The sequence below is a fragment of the Euprymna scolopes genome, chromosome 19 (genome assembly GCF_053919585.1).
Source record: "Euprymna scolopes isolate OS-2025 chromosome 19, ASM5391958v1, whole genome shotgun sequence".
NCBI lineage: Eukaryota > Metazoa > Mollusca > Cephalopoda > Sepiida > Sepiolidae > Euprymna > Euprymna scolopes.
This window is the reverse complement of record NC_136500.1, coordinates 22,131,296-22,156,148: the sequence shown is the minus strand read 5'-3', so window position 1 is coordinate 22,156,148 and position 24,853 is coordinate 22,131,296. Positions and strand designations below refer to the sequence as shown.

At 31.7% G+C, this 24,853-nt stretch overlaps 1 protein-coding gene across 50 annotated transcripts in view; it reads left to right on the top strand.

Annotated features, from left to right (window-relative positions):
* The window catches only part of LOC145303484 (uncharacterized), a 578,993-nt gene that overhangs the window by 343,343 nt on the left and 210,797 nt on the right, over positions 1–24,853 (top strand). For all 50 annotated transcript variants that reach the window (XM_080144904.1, XM_080144905.1, XM_080144871.1 and 47 more), the window contains 8 exons: positions 2,690–2,716; positions 3,504–3,530; positions 7,216–7,242; positions 8,209–8,232; positions 13,187–13,744; positions 18,317–18,343; positions 21,262–21,288; positions 23,549–23,578. In XM_080144904.1, coding sequence (XP_080001030.1) covers positions 2,690–2,716; positions 3,504–3,530; positions 7,216–7,242; positions 8,209–8,232; positions 13,187–13,744; positions 18,317–18,343; positions 21,262–21,288; positions 23,549–23,578 — 747 coding nt within the window. The remainder of the gene's footprint in view (positions 1–2,689; positions 2,717–3,503; positions 3,531–7,215; positions 7,243–8,208; positions 8,233–13,186; positions 13,745–18,316; positions 18,344–21,261; positions 21,289–23,548; positions 23,579–24,853) is intronic.

Sequence of the window (24,853 nt, the reverse complement as noted above, 5' to 3'; positions counted from 1 at the left end):
GAAGAATCCAAAGAATATGAATAATTAATCCTTATCTCAAAAATTCAGAAATGTGATAATTTGGGTTATTCAGACTACTGTTTTAGTCATTGTAACCCGTGGCACAACGGATAAAAGTCCTAAGTTTAATCAGTTCTAAAGGAACAATAAATATTCCAGATGTTGAAAAATTCAGTCCTTGGTATGGATGATACTATTAGTATTTATTTGCTTTCCCACCAAAGCAAAATGTGACACGAGGTCGTGTTTAATGTGTGGTTAAACCAGCTCCCCGAAAAAAAGGGAAAAGGGGCACTCTGGTTGGGTCCAAAAATAGGAATTGTCTCATGGTTTCCCCTCCATTGACTGGGACAAATTACCTTAAGTGCAGCATCTGCAGAACAAGGTATTTATTTGCTTCCCCACCGAGCAAATTAGGCACAAGGCCGTTTTTTAATGTGGAGAGTGAAGGGGAAATGGGGACCAGTTCCCCGGGGAGTAGGAGAGCTTGATAGTGATAATTGGTATGAAGGGTTGCCCCTACATTGACAAAGGTCTTATATGTGGGGCTGCCCTCACATATGGTCTTTGCTGCAGTATCTGCCGGAAGGTATTTATTTGCTCCCCCACCGAGCAAATTAGGCACAAGGCCGATTTTTGATGTGAGGAGTGAAGGGGAAATGGGGACCAACTCCCCGAGGAGTAGAGGAGCTTGATAGTGACAATTGATATGAAGGGTTTCCCCTACATTGACCAAGATTTTATATGTGGGATTGCCCCCAAATATGTTCTTTGCTTGCAGTATCTGCCGGAACAGATGGTATTTATTTGCTCCCCCACCGAGCAAATTAGGCACAAGGCCGATTTTTAATGTGAGGAGTGAAGGGAGGGGGAAGGGAAAAAGGGGACCAGCTCCCGAGAGGTGGGAAATGGGAGCTGGTTAAAGGTCAGGCATGTGGGGTTGCCCCCACATCTGGCCTTTGCTAGTCATAGCTAGTCATAGCTCCAGTATCTGCCGGAACAGATATTACACTTTGATTCCTGTCCGAAGGCCAACAAATTAATTAAGACTTCTATATGGTCATGACTGGTGAAACAGGAACAGGCAACTCCTGTGGATTAAATAAAGGGTTTCGTTCAAAATTCCATACAGATTTGCAAGGTTGACAAGTAATAACTGAAGAAGGTCACAGGTTACAAAGATGAGATCAGTACTCTGAATTATCTCAATAATTCATTTATCAAATTTTAAAATATTCTGGAAAAAATCAAATTATTTTTTTTTAAATTGATTTGTTTTAGTTCAATTTATTTTATTTGTAACTTGAATTAATTTATTTTTAAAATATTCATCTATTTTATGACAGAATTTAACAAATTTAAAAAACAAAGTATCAATATGAAAATGTAAAAAAAATGAATTGTTATAAAAGTCCAATTTTTATGCATGCTAAAATATTGAGGTAAACATTTGCTTTATTCTGCACTAGCAGGGCTACTTGGCGTTGCTCGGAACCGTATAAACAATGGGAAGATTAAAGTTGATTTTGAACATATTTGTAGGATAGAGGAATTTTTAATGTCTATGTATCATTTGCTATTGCGAGCAAAAGAATATTTTACCTACCCTAGGACGAGTATTATGAAATAATTGTTTCTTCCCTAGGACAGGTAATTTACACCACGTATATGAAATAATTTTACCCTCGCGAGGACGGGTAATTTAAATACACATATGAAACTATTTAACATACTCTCGACAGGTATTGTACAACATATATGACATAATTTCTCTTCACACCAACGCTACCAGAATTTTAAGAAAATTAAAATCATTTGTAGGCGATGGATCATTAGGATTTCCAAATTAATACATAAATACATTGTCTTGGTTATGATTAGGCAACCCTTGCTTCACCATAAATTTTAAGAAAATTGAAATCATTATTCTACATGACGAGAAGAATTACTCCATTTATTTCCACAGTGATAGTTTAAATATGAAGCTGTCCAGCAAATCTTCATTGCTTGTGGTTTTTTGCTAATATTGCAATGGAATCAGTTGTTAAATTGATCGTTTTACTATCGATTATCTTACTGATTGAACTATTAAGTTAACAAAATATATTTGAAATATATATAAGAAATTATTTTTGAACCCAAATCCGATGCTAGAATAATTCTTTTTCAATAAATTAAAACAATATAAAGCAAATATTTCGACCAACGCAGGCCTTCATAAATGCATTATAGATATAGATTTCTATTCATTGTTGAGCTCTAATGACGAACGCCGAAGATAACCGACCTCTTCTGGTGTCAAATGGAGATGATTGTTAATGTCTTAAATTTGTGTGGAGAAACCCCAGATGACGTGTGTATAAGTAATAGATTCAATATTTCTACATCAGTGAGCACCGTAGAATGAAAAAAATATAAGAAATCATTTTTTGAAACCAAATTCGATGCTATATTTTTTTCAATAAATGAAAACAAGATGAGTCATAGATATTGTTTTTTTTTTTACTTCATTGTTAAGTTTTAAACGCACACTGAAGATAGCCAACCACTGTTTTGATTGAAATTATATTAGGCACTTTCTCTATCTATTTTCTTCAAATGACATTATTTTTAAACCTGTAAAGATTTTAAAACATTCTTAGATAATATTTTCTAATGCCTTGCTTTTTTTTTTATTCTTTGTTAAAAGGTTACCAAAAAGCAGTGGATTATATGGGTGTGTATTAATTTTTGTTCTTACACTATTGTAAAAGATTTACTTAACATAAAACAGATAAAAAGATGATTACTTATAACGTTGTAACATAAATCAATAAATATATACCACTAATTTTTTTTTTAAATATAGTAACCGAATATCTGTTTGTAATTTTTTTTCATTATAAATTTCAAGAGAAATGAACTATTTTTATATTTTATCAGTATTTTCCACAGAAAAAAAAAATTCGCATGATAAAAACAGCATTGTTTTATAAATACCCTAACTTTAACTATTCAGTGTTGCCCAGGATGCAGTGAAGTTATTTAAGTTTTTAAATTTTATTCGTTTGCATATTTTTAAAACTTATACAGAAAAAGAAATAAAATTTGAGTTGTAAGAAAGACAACTCTTTTTAATATATTGCAATTAAAAACGAGTTATTCTCTTGATCTATTTTTAATTTTTTTTCATTTAAGAATGTTTCGATATTAATAGAAATTCGGGTAGGACTACATATATATATATATATATATATATATATATATATATATATATATATATATATATATATATATATATATATATATATATTAGGTAACGTTATTATAGTGCCAATAACATGAAGCAAAAATAACGAATAGAAATCGGATAGTCAGAATCAAAGATTGATACGTCAGGTTAAATTCTAGCTGGGCCCGACTTTTAAAATCTCACAAGATAACTTATATGTTACAGTATCTGTCAATAAAATTGTTTACTCATAATTTCAAAACTAATTATCTTCCTCCTTTTTTTTCCCCAGATATTATAGAGGATCGTGCATATGAGGGTATGTAACATTTAAATGATGCTTATTATTTAAGTAATACATATTAAATCTTTGTCAAAAGTACTTTAATCAATTCCAAACATATTTATAGGAATTCTATTCTTTTTTTAATCTCTTCTTAAAATGGATTAGGATTTGATGTTTGAAGTGTGTGAAGATAAGTGTTTTATATAGATAATAAACCAATTATCTGTAAGTTAAACGTCGCTGTTACAAGTACTCTAATGGAATGTTTTCTGATGAACTTGTGCCTCCTCAAGATGCATACTCCCAACTAACCTGGCGAGTAGCAAAATCCCACTCCTTCATTGTTGAAGTACCTAGATACTAGAAAGCCTTCTATTCTAATACTTTCTTCTCTCAGACTGCTAGATTGTGGAATTTTTTCCCTGTTTCCTGCCTTTTCGACTATACTAACATGCTGAAGTTTAAATATAGTGTGACATCTTGCTGCTCAACTCCCTACGGTGATGCCCAATTAAATATAATCCAGAATAGTAGCCCCTTGCGTTCCAAGTGGCAATATGCCTTGTTTGGAGTGAAAAAAAGTACAAAAAATTGATTGAGAGAATCGGTGGAGATTGATGTGAAACGTTAACTTATAGAATGTGTAAAAGACATGGAAGAATTCCAAGATATTCAGAAGGATTTCTTGCATAGAATGAAACACAACCGTCGATTCTGTGTAGCTTCCTTACCATAAGTATATATTTTAAACTAGTGTTGTTGTCCGGATATGCTTCTATAAAATAGATAAATATTGGTTTTGGAATGAAATACGATTTAAAAAATTAATTAACCACAGAAATTTTTAAAATGACAATTGAAAGCATGTATAAATTATTTATTTTTCTTTTTTGTGGTTGCTGATATATTTCGATCAAGCTAAACGATCACTGACAAAAAATGCGAAAATCGGTTGAAATTCTTTCATCGGCTTGAAACGGTTACGATCCATATATTTTCGAACTGTTCCCAAATGTAAAAAATTCATCCGTTTTTCGCATTTCATTAGTGATCGCTGAAGGGCAAAGAGTATACAAAATATATCCTTCATTAGAAAAGTAAATAAAAAAAAAATATTTGTGTTCTCAATTATTTCCCTAAAATGCCGGATGGAGTTTTAAAATGTTAAAACCTAAGCATGGCATATTTTTACATTAATCTTTCTTTTTTATGTTTCTCTAATAAGCTAAGACATAATATTATATAGTTTTGGGATATATATATATATATATATATATATATATATATATATATATATATATATATATGGTGTCCCAATAAAATGTATACCCTCTTTAAATTACCCCAACTTGCTACATGAATACGCTATGCTACGTTCCCAAGAAATGTTTAGGAATAAAGAATGGCACTTTCAGAAGGATGGAGCACTTCCCCACTATCATCATGACGTAAGAGCATATCGATTGTCACCTGCGAAATAGATAGTTAGGATGAAGAGGAAGTATCGAGTACTGTCCACGCTCACCGGATTTGACCCCCCCCTGGACTTTTCTATGGGGGGGTGCATGCTTAACACAAGATTCACACCACAAAACGGACTACAATGAATGAGTTGAAAGCAACCATTGAAAGACGATGTGTCAACATACCAATTGAAATGATTAGGAACGTTTTCGATTCTATCAGTGAGCGTTGTTAGCTGTTCATGGACCACAATGGCCAATAATTTGAACACTTTCGATAATTAGCTGGTTTCTATATTTGTTTACAGTATTTTGATATATGAAACTTTTCTTTCTTATAATAAACTAGCCTGGACGCCAAGCGCTGCCCGGTGTTAGGTGGTGTGTGTTGAGCAAAAAAAAAAAGTGGTAGTAGGCAGACAGGCAGACAGGAAGACTCGAACCTATACCGCGAAGGAGGAAAAGAACGTGAAAAAAAAGTGACGTCTTTGCTGTTGCGCCCATCAACAAACCGGAAGTGAAGAATGTTTAAATTAAGACTAGTCAATCGAAAAGAGGGAATGATTTTCGAAAATATCGGCGAAAAAAACCGAATCCCCTCCTGTATAAAACTGCTCAATTAGGAGTCGAGGAATTAATGGTTTTAGCCAATTTTTCGATATTTGTCGTCCGGTCGGTCGATTTCAAAACGATGCCAATCTCGTCTCTGTCGAAAGTTTTTGTGATACATACATACATAAATACATACATACATACATTTAAACAGACAGGTAAGATTTATATAATAGATGTTGGTTTTATGGTCATTTAAAGAGTTTATACATTTTATTGAGACACTCTGTATATGTATTGTGTATTTGGGCAGCGTGTTTTCATTCAGATAAATATTGTTGAATAGCGCGGAGTGTTTTTGCTTAATGAATTTTTTCGAATTGTCGTTCTTATTTCTCGGTCAAATCTGTGCAAGAAAGTACCATAGTCGTCTTCGTCCATCTAAAAAATAAAAACAACTAAAAGAAAAAAACGAATAGACGAAGACGACTACGGAACTTTTTTGCGCAGATTCAACCGAGAAATGAGAAAGACGATTAGAAAAATTGAAAAATTACAAAAAAAAAGCTCATTAAGTAAAAACACTCTGTGCTACTGAATAAATTTTTTTCATAATATTATTTTGTATTCCTGCACGTCACCAATTGAAAACGAATAAAGAAAGGTTATAAGCTTTTATACTTTTCGTATTCTTTTTTATACATTTCCATTCATACATATATATATATATATATACATATATATATATATATATATATATATATATATATTGTATATATATATAAACATTGTATATATAAATATATATATATTGTATATATAAATATATATTGTATATATAAATATATATATATTGTATATATAAATATATATTGTATATATATATATATATTGTATATATATATTGTATCGGGGAGGACAAACATATGTGTGCATATGTTTGTCCTTCCAGACATGGGTAGGATTCAAAAACTGTTCTCTTTTTCGTATGATCTATGACTTTTTCTTTTCTTGCATTTTTACTTCAATATCCTGAAGATGTCCTCTGAAATAAGGACGAAACGTTGATTATCTTAATAATTTCATTCGGTTTTTCTATTTTTTCTCAAAACATAACGCAAACCACCGCTGGTATTTTTATTTTAATTTTTTATACATATTGTATATATAAATATATATATATATATATATATTGTATATATAAATATATATATATAAATATATATATATAAATATATATATATATATATATATATATATGTATATAAATATATATATATTGTATATATAAATATATTTATACATATATATATTGCATATATATTGTATATATAAATATATATATATATATATTGTATATATAAATATATATATATATTGTAAATATGTGTATATATTGTATATATAAATATATATATATATTGTGTGTATATATATAAATATTGTATATATAAATATATATATTGTGTGTGTATATATACATATATTGTATATATAAATATATATATATATATATTGTATATATAAAAATATATATTATATATATAAATATATATATTGTATATATATATATTGTGTATATTGTGTGTGTATATATATATGTATATATATATATATATATATATATATATATATATATATACATGAAGCTATCAATGTACCGACTACCTCATCCGTTTTCTTCATTTCTTCTATTTCTGCAGCAATTCGAAGGAAAAATGCATACGAAGGTTTGTATAATTTTACTATTTTCTTTCTTTTTATTTTTCAATACCAACTTTCTATATACTTTATATACGTGAAAACATTTTTCCGAGAAGCCAACAATCTCTAAACAGACACGGCATAAATAAATAGACATAAATACATAGACATAAATAAATAGACATAAATAAATAGACATGCTTATTATATTTACTAATGAAGACTGAGGTCAGAGGGTTTTCATGCAACAAGGCAAGATAATGTTGATTATTTTGTGAAACACTTGAACTATGGCGAATTTCTTTTTACACGCGAGCAGAGCGTTCAAACATTGGCCCGCCAAATGGAAAAGGCGCATCGCAAGAGCTGTCATGGTTAGTGTGAGCTGAGGCGTTGTTTAAGTGTGGAAATAATTATATGTTTATATTTGAAACGCAAAACATGTCGATTAGTATGAAATGTCGATATAGAATCTCAGTTAAACACATTCCATGAAAATAAAAATTAGAGCAGCGACAGACTCGCTACCTCTCTTCTGTGAGAAAGTGGGCTTTTCCCACTAGATTTCGGAACCAATTTTAAACCCTGCCAAAGCAGGATAGGTAGCTGTTTGCTGTTCCTCCCCAGTTGTGGATACAGTACTCCATCTTAGGATGTATTTGACTCTTATATAAGTATAGGACTGCGCCGAGAGGGGGATATCTTTCGGAGCGATAGAATGATTGAACCATTTTCTCTTGTGTCTGTGTATATTAATATATAATAAATAAATTAATTAATGACATTCGTCTATTTGCCCATGTCTTTCAGGCTAAAACTCTAAACTCGAATATTTGAGATTTTAGTAATACACAAAATAATACGGGGACATGATAACAGCATTTCGAAATCAAATAAAATGGCAATGTCTGTAAAAAATGATTGTTACTTTTCAACATTTGATTTATTTGTTTGATTTATTTATGGACTTTCTTTTCTTTTCTTTTTTTTAGTTTTAAGAAAATGGGACGTGAGAGGTAAGTAGTTCGAACAACGTTAACTTCTTAACACAAAACTAGTGCTATTCGCGTATTGCGAAATGTTTTCAGGCACTTTTATTGAGATGGGGGGGGGGAATCGATGGTTCAGTCGGCCAATGAAAATGAAAGTGGTTTGGTCTTAACAAAAACTGAATAACGCTGAATGAAAAATATCCACTAAAAATGAAAAAAAATCTTTATTAATTATAAAATGAATTTTAATACACAGAATTAATTAAATTTAAAAATAACTATAATATTTTTTTTGTAATTTTGGATATTTTCATCACTGTGACAAGACAATTCAGTAGATACCATTTATTTCTCAAATTTCTCTACAATAATGAAGAAGAACCATCATTTCAAAGATAAAATACGTCTTATAAACATAATCAAAACTCAGTGAACACTCTTACAAAGAGGTGAAATTAAAAAAGATAAATTTAAGTCAATTCAAATATAAAGTTTTCACGACATTTATTCTTTTTTAGATTTAAATTTCCGATATTTTTACGATAAGCTGCCTTTAAAATATTTTCATTCGCACCTTAACTATGAGTTTGGTTAAAATCGGATAATTCTCTGATTTTTGGTTGATTTTTTTAAACTCGTTTAATTCATTTTTAATTCATTTTTAATTCATTTTGATTCATTTTTAATTCATTTTTAATTCATTTTGATTTTGCTAAAAAAAATATTTTCATTTTTAATTCATTTTTAATTCATTTTTAATTCATTTTGATTCATTTTTAATTCATTTTGATTCATTTTTAATTCATTTTTAATTAATTTTTAATTCATTTGGATTTTGCTAAAAAAAATATTTTCATTTATATTGCTCGACTCTATCTCTTAATCCTATTAGATGGTTTATATATTCTGTTGTGGAGACGCCCACTAATTAGCATACGTGGGTGAAAGGATATAGATAAAGGTATCAAGTCAGCAAGACCGGGGAGCTGTGTTCGAACGCCGGATAGGCAAGACGCATGTGCCGGTTGCTCCATGAAAGACTTTAACACGCCCTCTGCCGGACAATCTTCCAACAGCAGTACAACTGCACCTTTGTAAATATGTATTGTATTTTCGTCTTAATATATTTGTTTTACCTTTACTTTCTGCGTTCGTGTTGTTATTGATACAGACGCAACATATTCTGTTGACCAGCATTCGCGATCTCGTCTACTTTGGCTATTTTACAACTCTTTAGGCCATGACGTGTATATATATATATATATATATATATATATATATATATATATATATATATATATATATATATATATATATATATATATATATATACACGTCATGGCCTAAAGAGTTTTTTTTTGCCTTATTCATCTGATGATATAATAAAGTTATGTATAACTTTTATTTCTCATCTTTTATTTAATATTTTAATTGCTCTTTTCAACAGTGTTGAGATTTCTCTATATTGACACGTTTGCTTTGCTAAAGACATATTCATAAATAATTTCATATATATATATATATATATATATATATATATATATATATATATATATATATATATATATATATATATTATTTTTAAAACAGTAATCTACGTACACACGTGTTTCAAGGTAACTACCTCTCATCAGCGTAGCTTGACTGTTTCTAGGAATCGAACTCTAGACCATGTGTATTAAAAATAATAAAAATAAATAAAAATGTTATGTACGTCCAAATAAATTATGGGCGACTTTCTAAGTAAATAAAAATGAGCTTGGAGGTGGAGCCACTATTTAACCGTATTTATCGTTATATATATATATATATATATATATATATATATATATATATATATATATATATATATATATATGTATAAGGAATTAAAAAATATACCAGCGGTGGTTGACGTTATGTTTAAAGAAAAAATTAGAAAAAACCGAATGAAATCATTAAAAAATCAACGTTTCGTCCCTGTCTCAAAGGACATCTTCAGGATAATTGAGATAAAAATGTGATAAAAGAAAAAGTCATAGATCGTGCGAAAAAAGACAGTTTTTTAAAATCCAACCCATGTTGGGAAAGGATGAAATATGTGTGCGCACACATATTTCATCCTTTCCCAACATGGGTTGGATTTTAAAAAACTGTCTTTTTTCGCACGATCTATGACTTTTTCTTTTATCACATTTTTATCTCAATTATCCTGAAGATGTCCTTTGAGACAGGGACGAAACGTTGATTTTTTAATGATTTCATTCGGTTTTTTCTAATTTTTTCTTTAAACATATATATATATATATATATATATATATACTTTTTGTTGTTTTACATAAGCATCTATATATCGCTACACATTCATGAGGATATTTCTGTCAGTTGTAGTTCAGGCGATATTGCTTACACAAAAGTGAAGTCCGTACACTTTTGTGCAAGCAATATTGCCTGAAAAGGTCTCTAGCTACTTGTATCTGACTGACTGAAACATGCTCATCAGTGTGTCACGGCATTAACATGCTTATGTAAAACAAATAAAAAGTATATCTTGCCTTACTTGCATTAACCTCGTTAAATTTTTATTGGTTGCTTCATCTCTGGAAAACATTATCCTGAAATAATATATATACAAGGTTCCTTTAATAAGTTTCCAGACATTTTTCGTATGGGCACTTTTATTGGTAGTGCACACATGAAACTCTAGTTCCCTTGGAAGTAATCTCCTTTGGATGCAATGCACTTGTTGTGCTGTTTTAACAACTTCTGGAATGCCCCATGGAAATCCTCTTGTGTGAGTGTGTCAATGACCCTCATCACTGCCTCTTTCATCTTCTTAATTGTCTCATACCGACAACCACTAAGGTTTTCCTTGAGCTTAGGGATTAACCAAAAGTCACAGGGAGCAAGGTCTAGACTAGAGAGAGCGTGATGAACTGCATTGATGCTCATGACAATGTTTTTCTTTCCAATTTTCTTTGAGCATTCTTGAGACAAACTTTGCGCAGATCTTCCACATTTTCAGTTCCTCATTAATTATTGATTGTGCACTTATTATTTCCATAGAAACACGATGGTCCTTATCCATTAAATTCTTTATTTGGTCAATCAACTCTTGTGTTCTGACTTCCTTACTCCTTCAACATCTCTCATCATCCCTCACAGACTCCATGTTTTCCTTGAATCCCTTATGCAACTCAAAAACTGATGCTCGATTTATGCAAAATGGTTCAAAATCAGTCTGAAACTTTCCATATGTTTCTGTGGCATTTTTTTTGTTCAAGTTAAAAACAGAATCTTATTGCATATTGGTCTTCTAAATTGTCCTCACGCCCAGATTGCATTTTTGAAATTCACCAGCTGTGACAATCAGGTTTTAGTGAACTGTATTCCAATTCTTGCTGTAGTTGTTTATTTAAAACTGAAATAACAAAAATTGGTCAGTCATCTCATAAGATGTATAGCAGTAACATACTGAATTTTCAAGAGTCTATGACAGTGGTGTCCATTACGTCAATCGCGATCGACTGGTTGATCACAGAGACTTTGTTGGTAGATCGCATGGTATTGGAAAAAAAAAAACTTTAGTGCTGGCAAACTTTCAGAACCTCACTGCAGAGCTGGAGACACAAGAGTAGTCATGTGCGCAGCTTCAGATTGCATGCTAGATAAAACAAAGTGGCAATTGTCTACCAGAGTTCGACAAACGCTTTAAGGGTTTGCTTTAATTGAGCTAATCGGTACATTCATGTGCTGCCTTTATTAAAAAGATGCTGAGGTTGTTTCACTCGTATCAAAAATTGCAACCTGAACTCTTCTGGGGTGAGGGATGAGATTCTGACACTATAAGCCGACATTCAGCGGATGTTGAGCTCATGGACAATTATGGAACTTACTCACAGAGGACCGCAACATCAGTAAATATATGCTATCTTCTTGACTGCATTATTTGGGTGCACTTATTTATGTGAGTCAGCCTTTTCCCCACATAAAAATCATTAAGTCCAAATACCTCTCCACCATGACTGATGAGCAATATGTTTGACACTGGCTATAGCAGGTACAGTTAGGACTATGCATCCCTGACTGATTCCATCTAATGCAAGTCATTAGAGTAAAGTAATGACACAAAAATGCACACAGTTGTACAATGCAATATGAGCTGATGCAATAATGCAACGTACACCTGTGTATACTTTACACATAAAAATAATTTACAATATATTTATAAATAATGTGGTTTGTATTTTTAGTAGATGGTAGATCATTTAGACTTAGTTATGTCATAAGTTTCTCTCGTGCTGAAAAACTGTGTGCACCCTTGGTCTATTACAATTTTAAATGCTTGAACAAAATAAGTCTGGAAACTTATTTAGAGCACCTCGCAATAATATTAAAAAAATAATAATAATTATTCATATTATGAAACCTTTCTTTCGTTTGTTTTTGAAAATGTTTTATTTATTTTTCTATTTAATGAGATATTCTCGTTTAATAAATTATTATATCTATTAGAAAATAATTGTAACTTGGACTGTTATAAGTATCTTATCACTTAAAAATGAATTACGACTAAATAATATTCACTAATTTTTTTAATGCAAAGAATTAATCATGAAGTTAGAAAGCATGAATGATTATACATTTGAGCATCCATAGAGTTTATCAACAGTAAGCTAAAATTTAGATCATGTACGAAATATTGAAATCTGGTGATACTCGTAACAGTAAGAGGACTTAACATTATGAGAGGGTGATTTTCTTCGATTCCGTTTATCAGATTAGTAATCAAAACATAATCTAAATGTTAAAAATGGCGATAATGAAACATAAGTTTTATCAGTTCATTCCAATAATTCAAGTAGGGGAAATCTTACTTTATATATAAATTTCTCGTTTGTTATTCTTCAGTACAGGTTACTACAACTAAATCTTACTTTACTTTATATACAACTGGAAACTGTAGATGTTTATGCACAATTTTTATTCTTCATTGCAGGTTACTACACAGCCCGTATGAGCATCATGTTTGTACTTGACTCGTCAGTTGATAAAGCAGAATTCAGAAGAATTAAAATGTTTGCAAAATCAGTCATCAGATACTTCAACATTTCTCCCAGATTTGTTCGAGTCGGCGTCCTAGCATACAGTACGGCAATAAAAGGATTCGATCTGAACCATTGCAAGACTATGAGGCACCTATTCATTGCGATTGACAAGATTCCTTACAGGCGAGGAGAGCCACGTCTGGGTGCTACTTTGAGGTATCTCAGAAAGTATTCATTCCTTAAACGACATGGTGCAAGACCTGATATTGTAAAAATTGCCGTCATTATTACGAATGGTAAATCTATGAAACCGAAATGGACATCACTCCAGGCTAAATATCTGAAACGTGCAGATGTGAAGGTATTTGTTGTTGCACCAGGAGAACACGTTGATATGACGCAGATTGTGACTATGGCCGGTGTGCCTCATAGATGGTTTATCTTGAGAGTTCCTCAATATAGAATGCTTGAAGAATATGCATTAGCATTAGCATACAGAATATACTGGGGTAAGTTGGGGTTTTTTTTGTTGTTTTTTTTTGTTGTTTTTTTTTTGTTTTTTTTTTTGTGCATGTGTAAATAATAGAAGTTTGAAAAGGAAGATTAAAATTTCAGACAAAATGGAATAATTAGTATATGGAATGAGTGGGTAATTGTGAAACAAACTAGTTAAAATAATGACATAGAAACATGTTTAGAATTCTATTATGGTCTTTAAGTCATACTTTATGAGATTATCTACTATGAATATGGTCTGACTTAAAGACTGAAATATCGTTGCTCTAAACGTGTCTGTGTGAATATTTTAAGCAGCTTGTTTACATGTTTATCCACTCATTCTATGTATTAACCATTCCGTGTATAATTTATTTTTATTTTTATCATTTTCACCAGAGAAGATGAGAAATGTAGATTTATTTTTGTATTTCTAAATTTGTAAGAATTTTATTCATGCTTTTTAATATCATTTCTCAGATTGTTTTCTCTTATAAAAAAGATGATTCAAACGTTTTTATTAATCAAAGTTGGTTTTCATTCTTTAAAAATATAATAATGGCGTCGTGTCATTTAGAATCATCAGATCTTAAAGATTTCTGATATTTCAAAATGGCCGAATAATTCAAATAACAAAATCTGTTTTGCCCCTTTTTAATTATATCTATATATGGACATTTATCATTATATCCATATATGGGCCTTTATTATTATATACATATATGGGCATTTATCATTATATCCATATATGGGCATATATTATTATATCCCTATTAAGTGTCTAATTCTTACATTAAGGTAATTGTATGTGATTATATATATTCACGTTTTATTATGAAATTCGGTAAAAAAAAAAATCATACAGCAATTCGTTCAAAGAAAGGTTATTTCTGTCTGGGTTGTATAATATGATTTTATTGTGGAGTCATTCAACCTTTCACTATTATAATGAACTAAGTTCAAAACGACTACAAATTTTTATTTGTTATGGTGGAAGCAAGTGAAAGTAAAGGACTTGCTTTAAACATCTCAAAAACAGTAAGAATGATAATAGCCTTCATGTGCTTCAGACTTAACCTGCAACATAGCGTTAGCTGTTTATATTTTCTTTACCGATCTCCCTCGACTCAAGACTGTACCCTAATCAATCAAGTCTCTGACAGCATAGATACAGCACTCTCCCTTGACACTAGCAAGCAAGTACATATATTTGGTGACTTTAATGTCCACCACAATAATTGGTTTGGTTTCTCTACTTACACAGACGCAGCTGGTAGCATAACACATATCTTCTCTATATCTCATTCCCTATTACAGACAGTTACGTTTCCGACTTGTCTCCCAAAACGACAAGATCATTAATCCTCACTGCGGGATATATTTCTGATCACAGTTCCTGACGATTGTGTAACGAATACCCATAGCACAAATCGGGAATGCTGATCATGCTGTGATAATGGTAGAAATCAACGTAAACTCTTGACCGAAAGCTGAAGAGCCATTGCTCAAAATGACAAGTCACTATAAGAAAACTGACTGGGAAGCCATCAGGATTCTCATCAGGGATGCCCCATGGGGAAATATCTTTTCTCTTTTTGCAGAACAGTGCACAAATGAGACCACTGAATGGTTCAAAGTGGCAACTAAAGCGTATGTTTCCACACAGAAGTTCTATATTAAACCTCACTCTCCCCAATGGTTTACTTCTACTTGTACAGCTACCATTGTTCAAAGGTAGTATGCATACTGCAGATTTATCCAGCATAAGTTCAGTTCAAACGGACAAAAGTATATAAAAGCTAGAAGTAATTGTAAAAGTGAAATAGTGACAGCAAAGAAACTAAAAGAAAATGCATTGAAACGCAGAAATTAGGAACTCGTGATTTCTGGAAAATCTACAACAGTGTAGTAAATAATGGGCAATTAACAATTCCCCCACTATCCAACAATCATGAGGTTGTTTGCTCAGCAACCGAGAAGGCTAACATGCTTGCCAGTCAGTTTACTTCAAACTCTACATTGAATCTACAAACCGCTCCCTCTTTGATTTTCCTTTGTGGACAGAAATCACACTAGAAGATTTGAAAGTACATGATATCATAAAAAAACCTAGACAACTCAAAAGCATGTGGACCTGATTTCATCCCGGCTGTGCTATTGAAAAAATGCTTCACAGCGGTTGCTCCAGTTCTCTCCAAACTTTTCAACAAATGCCTTAACGAATCTTGCTTTCCTGACTGCTGGAATACTGCTTCTGTGGTACCAGTTTACAAGAATTCTAGCGTAATAACTAACCCCTTAAATTATCACCCCATTAGCCTCCTCTCTTTTTTCACCAAAATAATTGAGTCCATAATTAATTAAGGTCTAGTCCACTACCTTACAGCTGTTAAACTTCTGACCGACCAACAATATGGATTTAGGCAAGTCTGTTCTACTGCAAATATTAAATCCTTCTTAAATAAGAGAAGAATCCAGGTTATCCTCAAAGGTCGTACGTCAAAACAATATGATTTAAATGTGGGTGTACCTCAGCGATCGATCCTCGGACCTTTATTATTCCTGATATTCATAAATGATCTCCCTGAGATGGGGATATTTGCTGACGACACCACGCTCTATAATAGGCACGAGGGGAAAACGAATGAACACATATTCAGGGCAATGGTGGAAACCTTAGACCTCCAGTTTGTAGTGGAATGGGAACAAAAATGGATGGTCACATTTAATGCTGCCAAGATTAAGCTTGTTTCCTTTAATAATTTACAAGAAACCTTATCAACCACGAATAGCTATGTCTAATCATACATTACTTGAAAGTACTTCGTTCAAACTCCTCGAACTGACAGCTAGGCTTCCGTCTCTGCTTCATCGACGAAATGTTGCATCCCTCTGCCTGTTTTACAAGTATTTTGATATTGGATGCTCTGACAAACTACAAGTCTTTGTACCCCCTCGACGTAAATACCCCCGACAAACACAACAAGCAGCAAAATCCCACCTCTCCACAGTAGAGGTCTCTAGATGTAAGAAAGCTTTCTACTCTGTTTCTTCCCCAGGACTTCTAGACTTTGGAATTCCCTTCCAAGTTCTTGTTTCTCTGACTGTACTGACATGCAGAAGTTCAAGTGTAATGCAAACAGACATCTTGCTGCTCAACTCCCTGCATACTATTCCTGCAATTATGTTCCAGATAGTAATCCCGTACATCAAAATGGCACTCTGCATTGTTTTGGGTGAAGATGCAATAAAAAAAAATATCCAAGAACTCCCAAACTTCATTCCTAACCAACAGGAACATTAAAATGGGCACGAAATTCAGAATATAAGGATGTATGCTTGGTTTGTTTTTTTATACAGTTGTGAGCGTTAGACAATCTGTAACAGAGCGGCTAGTGCTTGTAACAACAGCAGCGACAGCAACTGCATGACACATACGCAAATGACCAAGCCAATGCGAGAAGTGAAGTCACAGCAAAGGGGGAAAAAAGTCACGGCAAAGTTTTGTTTACTACATGGCAAAATAAGAGACTTTTAAAACAATATGGAATGCACTGTTGGAAAGCACCAGTAATAAATGCCTTTTGTTAAAACAGAAAGAAAAAAAGCAGAGTTGAATTTCTTCCTTTTTTTTTTTTTTTTTTTTTGTTTCCTTGCGGCTGTCTCAGGCACAACGTGTTGGGTCCAAGTGTTAAAATGTAACAACACGATTGAAGAAGATTAACGACTACATGACATATGGTTATTTTATTCTACCGTCCATGTGCGTTCGCTGTCGGCTGCCGTCTACGTGTGTCTATTTTTCTCCTTTATTTTTCTTTTTATTCTCTTCCTCCACTGTAACGTCACTTGGCGCACTAATTGAATCATTTGCATGTGTCATGTGCTCGCTGCTAATACAAACACGTCAGCAGCTCTGTTACAGCTTCAATACTGTTTGTACAAATTAAGTAAAGTAATTCAGTCTGCTGCCAGATTGTTACTTGTTTAGTTAACTGGAGCTGCTCGTTCAGGTCCACCATCTTAGATTAGCAACTACGTTACAAATTACAAACAGCATCAGGAAGAGACTGGAGGCAACTGAAATTTGGCTCCTGGGGAGGATTTTGAAGATATCCTGGACAGAAAAGAAAACAAACCAGTAGATATTAGAAATGGCAAACACAGAACGGTCTCTAATAAGAACAGTGCGAAAAAGACAAATGAGATTCATACGCCATGTCTACAGAAAAAGCGGAATAGAACAGATTAGCTTTACGAAAAAGATTGTGGGTAAAAGAAACAGAGGACGACAGCGAGAAACATATGTTGACAGTTTGACTACCTGAGCAACATCAAAAATGATGAGCAACAATGAATTCATGAAAGCCTCGAAGGAGAGAGATAGATGGAGTATCATAGCCGTCAATACTGTATCAGGCAGGACACCACTTAAATGAATGGGAAGGAAATAAAATAGTGTTTAAATGTATTTTTGTATTGGACTTTGTTTATTTCTCTTAACTGTCACTCTACGTTGCAACAAATCTTAAAGATTATTGCTTATTACCTCATAAAATTTATTAATTTTTCATTGTTTGCTGCAGGATTTGACAGGAATTGGATAATGAAAGGTTAGTAATATTTATTACGTTCTATCTGCCTAACATTTTATAATTTCTTTGAAAAATTAATCTACTTTTTTCATAAACTTATACTTATTCATTGAGCGGTCTTGGTATTATACTTGGGTACGTCAATTTCCATCTTTATTCTAACTTTTACTGCTTTATTGCTGATACAAAAGAAAATATTTAAGTAATTTTGTGTGAAAAGAAAATGCACTGTTCATCATTTGCTTGAGAGAGTAAGTAACTATGATGAATATATATTCACGTATTGGTTTTATCACAAATTTTAAGCAAAACTGATTTTCTTTTCACTGATGCTGAATATTCATGTTTCATTCATTTATTTTGTAGATTGTCAAAAAAGTTCACGTAGTTTAAAAATATGTTTATGTAACGTTTTCTTTTTATATTATTATATCATGTTAATTTATTTGTATCGATAAAACTCGCCGATGACCCCGCTCAGTCTCAAGAGACAACGGATACCCCCTGTAAGGATAGCTGCGTGAGTAATCGTGAAGCAAAGGTTGCACAATCCACGACCACCTCTCTCCTGTATCGGCACTGTTTGAGTACAGTAGCAAGGAGAACTGCTCGACGACTGGAAACAATGCCGAGATAAGCGGAGAGCACATACAGCACCTAGAATTGCCAAATGGTCACCCATTTTAGTACTGATCAGGTTCAACGTTGCTTAACTTTGGTGATCTAATGGGATCCGGTCTTTCAACGTGAATTATGACGTATAAAACTTGTATCCAGTAAAAAAATAAGTATTTTTAGACTTACATGGGATTCGAACTCGGATACTGACATTCTAAAACTTACTGTCTTAATATGCAGTCTATCTGTTTGTCCTTTATTTGTTAATTAATCATGTTTTGCGTAGGAACAGACAAATTCTAAAAACCCATAAGTTTTTAATAGCATATAGATTAAATGAAAAATGTTGTTATTGCCAAATACTATTTGAATCTTCATATTCACTGCGCCATAAACTAGTTTGTCTTTTCACTGTTTTTTTTTTTTGCTTTTGTTTTTTGTTGGGTTTTTTTTTACATTTTAAATTAAACTATTAATTTAAGTTAGTTCAAAAGTTAAAAATAATAATTAACACAAATTTTGTTGGCTGATTGATTGAAAGGTTTGCTCATGTGGTGACTTAATCTATCTCCCACCCACTGCGGGATGATGTGACACAAGGGTCGGAAAGTGGGATTTGAAGAGCCAAAGCTTTAGAGAGAAAAGCACTCTAGTCTGCCAAAAATACTTGGGCAGCCCCGTCAGCATTTCCCGGTGGATGCACCTCAGTTGATTAGCACTAAATTAAGCCCTTCTCAAAGGGAGATGGCAATTCCTGTAAAGGTGGACCTTCTAGAACTGCACAGGACCAAAGCTATACCTCCATCACCAGAGAACAAGCCATCTCAACAATGGTCCATACTGTGTTGGTTGTTCATGCCGAGGGAAAAATTGTGCCTGTAAGGAAACCTCTGATATTTTGAAGCATAATGTATAAAAGAAGTAATATATGTTTAAGTTATTTTCTTCATCTCAACTGAAACGTTATAGGATGACGTCATAATTGGCATGTCCTTATCTCGGATAATAGCTGGGGAGATGTGCTGGAATATCCAAGTGGCCTCTTTGGGCTCATTCCTGCCAGTAGCTATCATCTTTTAAAACTGTTATTAATGAGGGATTGTACATTTTAAGTTTCAAATAAAATATTTTTCAGCTCATGCTGTGTAAGATTCAAAACTCATAATCATATATATTACTGATGGAACGATTCCAATATTTTTTTCCTGATTCCGATATAAGTACTAATTCTGTACTAAATACCCAATTCTGATACAATTACCGATTCCGGTTTCGATTCTTTATAAATTTCTATATATTTAATTATAGCGTTGGTATTTTTTCTCGGTTACCATAAACCCACGTGTTAAATGGGCAGATATGCCCTAAAACTTAAAAGCACACTTGTGGTTGGGTTGAGGTGGGTGATCGATAGATTTTAGTTTTACTGATAGTTTTAAAATCAATGAATATTTATTATTTTATTATAACTATCTGCAGGAGAAGATTGTTTTAAACAAAATCAATTAAAAAGATAATTAAAGGAATCGTTTGTGGCATCGGAAAATAGACAGACATTTTTCCACTTCTAATACCGATTTCGTTGCCTCAAAATGTTTTGATTTTTTCCCAACTCGATCAACCGTCCCAACCAACAAATATATATATATATATATATATATATATATATATATATATATATATATATATATATATATATATATATATATATATATATTGGCAGCAAGTCATTATTCAAGCATGTCTGATTGAACACGACAGAGTTATTTTTTTTCCGATTTTTCTGGATATCTTTTCCATTTGCCGAGCGGTCTTTTGTATTTCAGCTGGCATTTTGTATAAAATGGCGCCCAAAAGTTGTTTTCAGCCATATTCTACTCAACTGCTTTCTATCAATGCATCTAATAACTAACAAGAAACTAAATAAATACACTAAAATAAGAAAATCGAAATTAAAAATAAAAATTATTCGCCCCTAACCTTCCTACACCCACCTTTATAAATAATAATAATAATAATAATAATAATAATAATAATAATAATAAAAACTATAAATACATCAAGCCTCAAAGGAAAACAAAAAGAAAAAGATAACAGCAACAATCGCTCCTGATGATAATCGGATGCACGCACCGATAGACAGCGCTTGAGTAGAATATGTATATATATATATATATATATATACACACATATATATATATATATATATATATATATATATATATATATATATATATATATTAATCACATGTGATTTCTGTATATTAAATATTTTTTCTTTCTTTTTTTCCATATGCTCTCATCTTTATAATCAAAAGAATACCGAAAGAGTTTGGACGTTTTAGGTTTGTAATTTTTCACTTGATTGTTGTGTGAACGTCATCAAATTTTTCCTCATTCTGTGTTACTTCAACTGTTTTGTAGTATAGTTACAATATGTCACCAAGCAAAAAAAACATGCGCGCGTGCACACACACACACACAACATACACACACACACACACACACACACACACACACACACACAACATGCAACATGCACACACACAACATACAACACAAAAACAACATACAACACAAACACAAAATACAACACAAAAACAACATACAACACAAACACAACATACAACACAACATACAACACATAACACACACACGAGATCCACATAGGTTCTTCCTAATATTTATATAATTTTATTCATAAAAGCTCCACTCACGTATTGAGAATTTTAAAAAAATATTGTTTCTTAGTTTATATATTTGAACTTGCATATATATATATATATATATATATATATATATATATTAGCAGGAAGATCCGACGTTGCCCGGAATTGAATGATGATCAACGAATATTTCACACTCATATTTTTATTGTCATCGAAATCGGTGAAATCGTTCATTTTTAAATCAAATCAATTAATTGCTTTAGTTGGAAACCCATCGTGATTGCAACATGAAGAAGCTTCACATGCCTTCCCACAATAACTTAGTCCACAATATATTGTAGTCTACATTGCACTGTAGAGAACCTACTGTTGATTTTATAAAATTATTTTTATATGTAATGGCTTGAATTAAAGTTTAAAATGCAAAAGTCAAGTATCATGGTTTAATTGTGCTTTAAACAGAAATATTCATTTCGAAGTGCCCCTCTCATATCAAAGAACCTACTGTTGATTTTGCATGCCGAGCCTTTCCGCTTGTGTAATAATAAAACCTTTCCAATGCACTTGTCATGTTAGGCTGTATGAGGTGTTAACTTTGGTCAAAATCGCTTGTTCCTTCTTTCATCGGATTTTTTCGATTATTGATTATCGATGCTTATTGAAGACATCCCGATACAAAACCTACTTAAGAACACTGCCAGATACTTGAGGTATATTTGTGTGAAAGTTCATGAAAATCGGCTGAGTTGTTTCAGAGTCCATAAGGAACGAACTCACACACAAACACACACACAAAGTTCCTTTTATATAATAGCAATATATATACATATATATATATATATATATATATATATATATATATATATATACTGATCCTTAATTATAATTTCATCCATCAAATATATACATATATGTGTGTACATGTACTGTATTAATTTTTTGTCTAAGAGCTCAGTGTAGTATCTGTCCTGCATCTTTCCTATCCTCAATCAGTGAAAAATAAATCTGTCTAGACTGAATCAATTTTAATTTTTTGTCTCAATTCAGAGTGTTTCTATTTGGGGAGATGGATTTTCTTCACATAAAAAATTGATCTTGACTCTAGTTCTTCACTCTTGGGAAGGCAAGTAAAAAGGAGTTCACGCATGCGTATGTGTCGATGCTGATTCATATACATTGTTTGTTATAGATCTTGTAATTACTGCTTTTTTAAAATGTAAAAAAAAACAAAAAAAAAACAATGAACATACACGCTGGATATCGTCTTTGGATGTCAGCTGTGATTGACAAACAAGAGATGAGGAGATGCAGAAAGACATAAGGAACACTAGATAACTAAAAATAAATAAATAAATAAATAAATAAAGACAAGGCTGGATCACAAAAAAAAAATCAAACAAATTATCATTATCTTTTTTCTTTCCTCTTCATCTCACTTCAAAATGCATTGCACGAAATCCTAGTCCTAATCCTAACCTTAGGCCTAATCCTAACCCGTCTTTTTTCTTTCCATTTCACCCCACTTCACAATGTACTGCACAGAACACGGACTCAAAAAACATAGAAATCATTCCCTAAAATAAAAACTCCCTCATTACCGATTTCTCTCAGCTCTTAAGCATAACTCATCTCATACTCATGTCTATAATAATTCTTAATTGTATAATCATCAAATCAAAGAAAAAATAAATGACATATTTAATGAGGTTAATATTTCGGCTTTGCCCAGTTTTGGGGACAGTTTTATTTTTTGATTGCATCATAAATTCAATCTTCCTCCAGTTGTTTTTCTTTCTTTTTCTTTTCCTGTATAATCCGCTCATCAACATCCATAAGTATCTTTCTTTCTTTACACCACAGTTACCTCAATTATTGTAAAGTCGTTTTTTTTGAAAAATTTGTTCAGTTATCTTTCCTTTTTTTTTCTTTACTGCAGTTCCGCCTAAAATAACATTCTTGAAGGAAGGTAAGTAACAATCATTTCTTTCAAAACCGAATTCTCATATCACATTGGCTTGATAAATATTATCATTCATCTGGCTCTTCCTTCCTGTCCTGGACTCTAAGTTGCTAGCACTCACAGGCATACAATGCCCACAATGCAATGTTGCATGTCAGCCAATGCTAGTCGCCCAGAGTGTAGGACAGGCAATGGCTTCTGAGTAATGAGCGAACCATGCTTCGTTGGATATTCCGCATGAAGGTTACAGAGGATGTTAGCAACTCTGTTCTTTACGGAAAATCCCAAATTCCATCTCTAGATGTAGCATTACATAAAACACATCTCAATTAGTTTGGTCATGTCAAGCGAAATGGTAAGCGGCTAAACAGAGCCTACGTCAAGGGCTTTGATGGCATGTCTGGCATTGCCCACCCACACAAAATCTAGGCTGCAATTATCAAGGAGGAAAGCTTGGCAGCTTCATGACCGAACTAAATGGCAAATGGACATTAGAGTAGCTGTTACAAGGCAGACTCTTGTAAACCATGGAAACCTATCTACAACTGGTTGGTCAAGCAGTCAGTAATTACTAATCAAAAGAATGTTGCCATTGTCTACTAAAAAAAGAGTCTATTGGGAATGTGTATGCAGTATGACGATGTATGGAAGTGAAGGTTGAAGACAAACGTTGCATGGTTGTGTAATGTGAGTCTCAAAAACAGACTTTAGAAGACGTCTAAATCTAAACAATTTAGCTAAACATTTATAATATAATATAACATAAATAAATAAAATTATAAATTTATAACATAAATAAATAAAATTATAAATTTATAACATAAATAAATAAAATTATAAATTTATAATATAAATAAATACAATTATAAATTTAAACATAAATAAATAAAATTATAAATTTATAATATAAATAAATAAAATTATAAATTTATAACATAAATAAATAAAATTATAAATTTATAACATAAATAAATACAATTATAAATTTATAACCTAAATAAATAAATTTATAAATTTATAACATAAATAAATAAAATTATAAATTTATAATATAAATAAGATTATAAATTTATAACATAAATAAATAAAATTATGAATTTATGACATGAATAAATAAAATTATAAATTTATAATATAAATAAACAAAATTATTAATTTATAATATGAATAAATAAAATAATAAATTTATAACATAAATAAATAAAATTATAATTTTATAATATAAATAAATACAATTATAAATTTATGACCTAAATAAATAAAATTATAAATTTATAACAT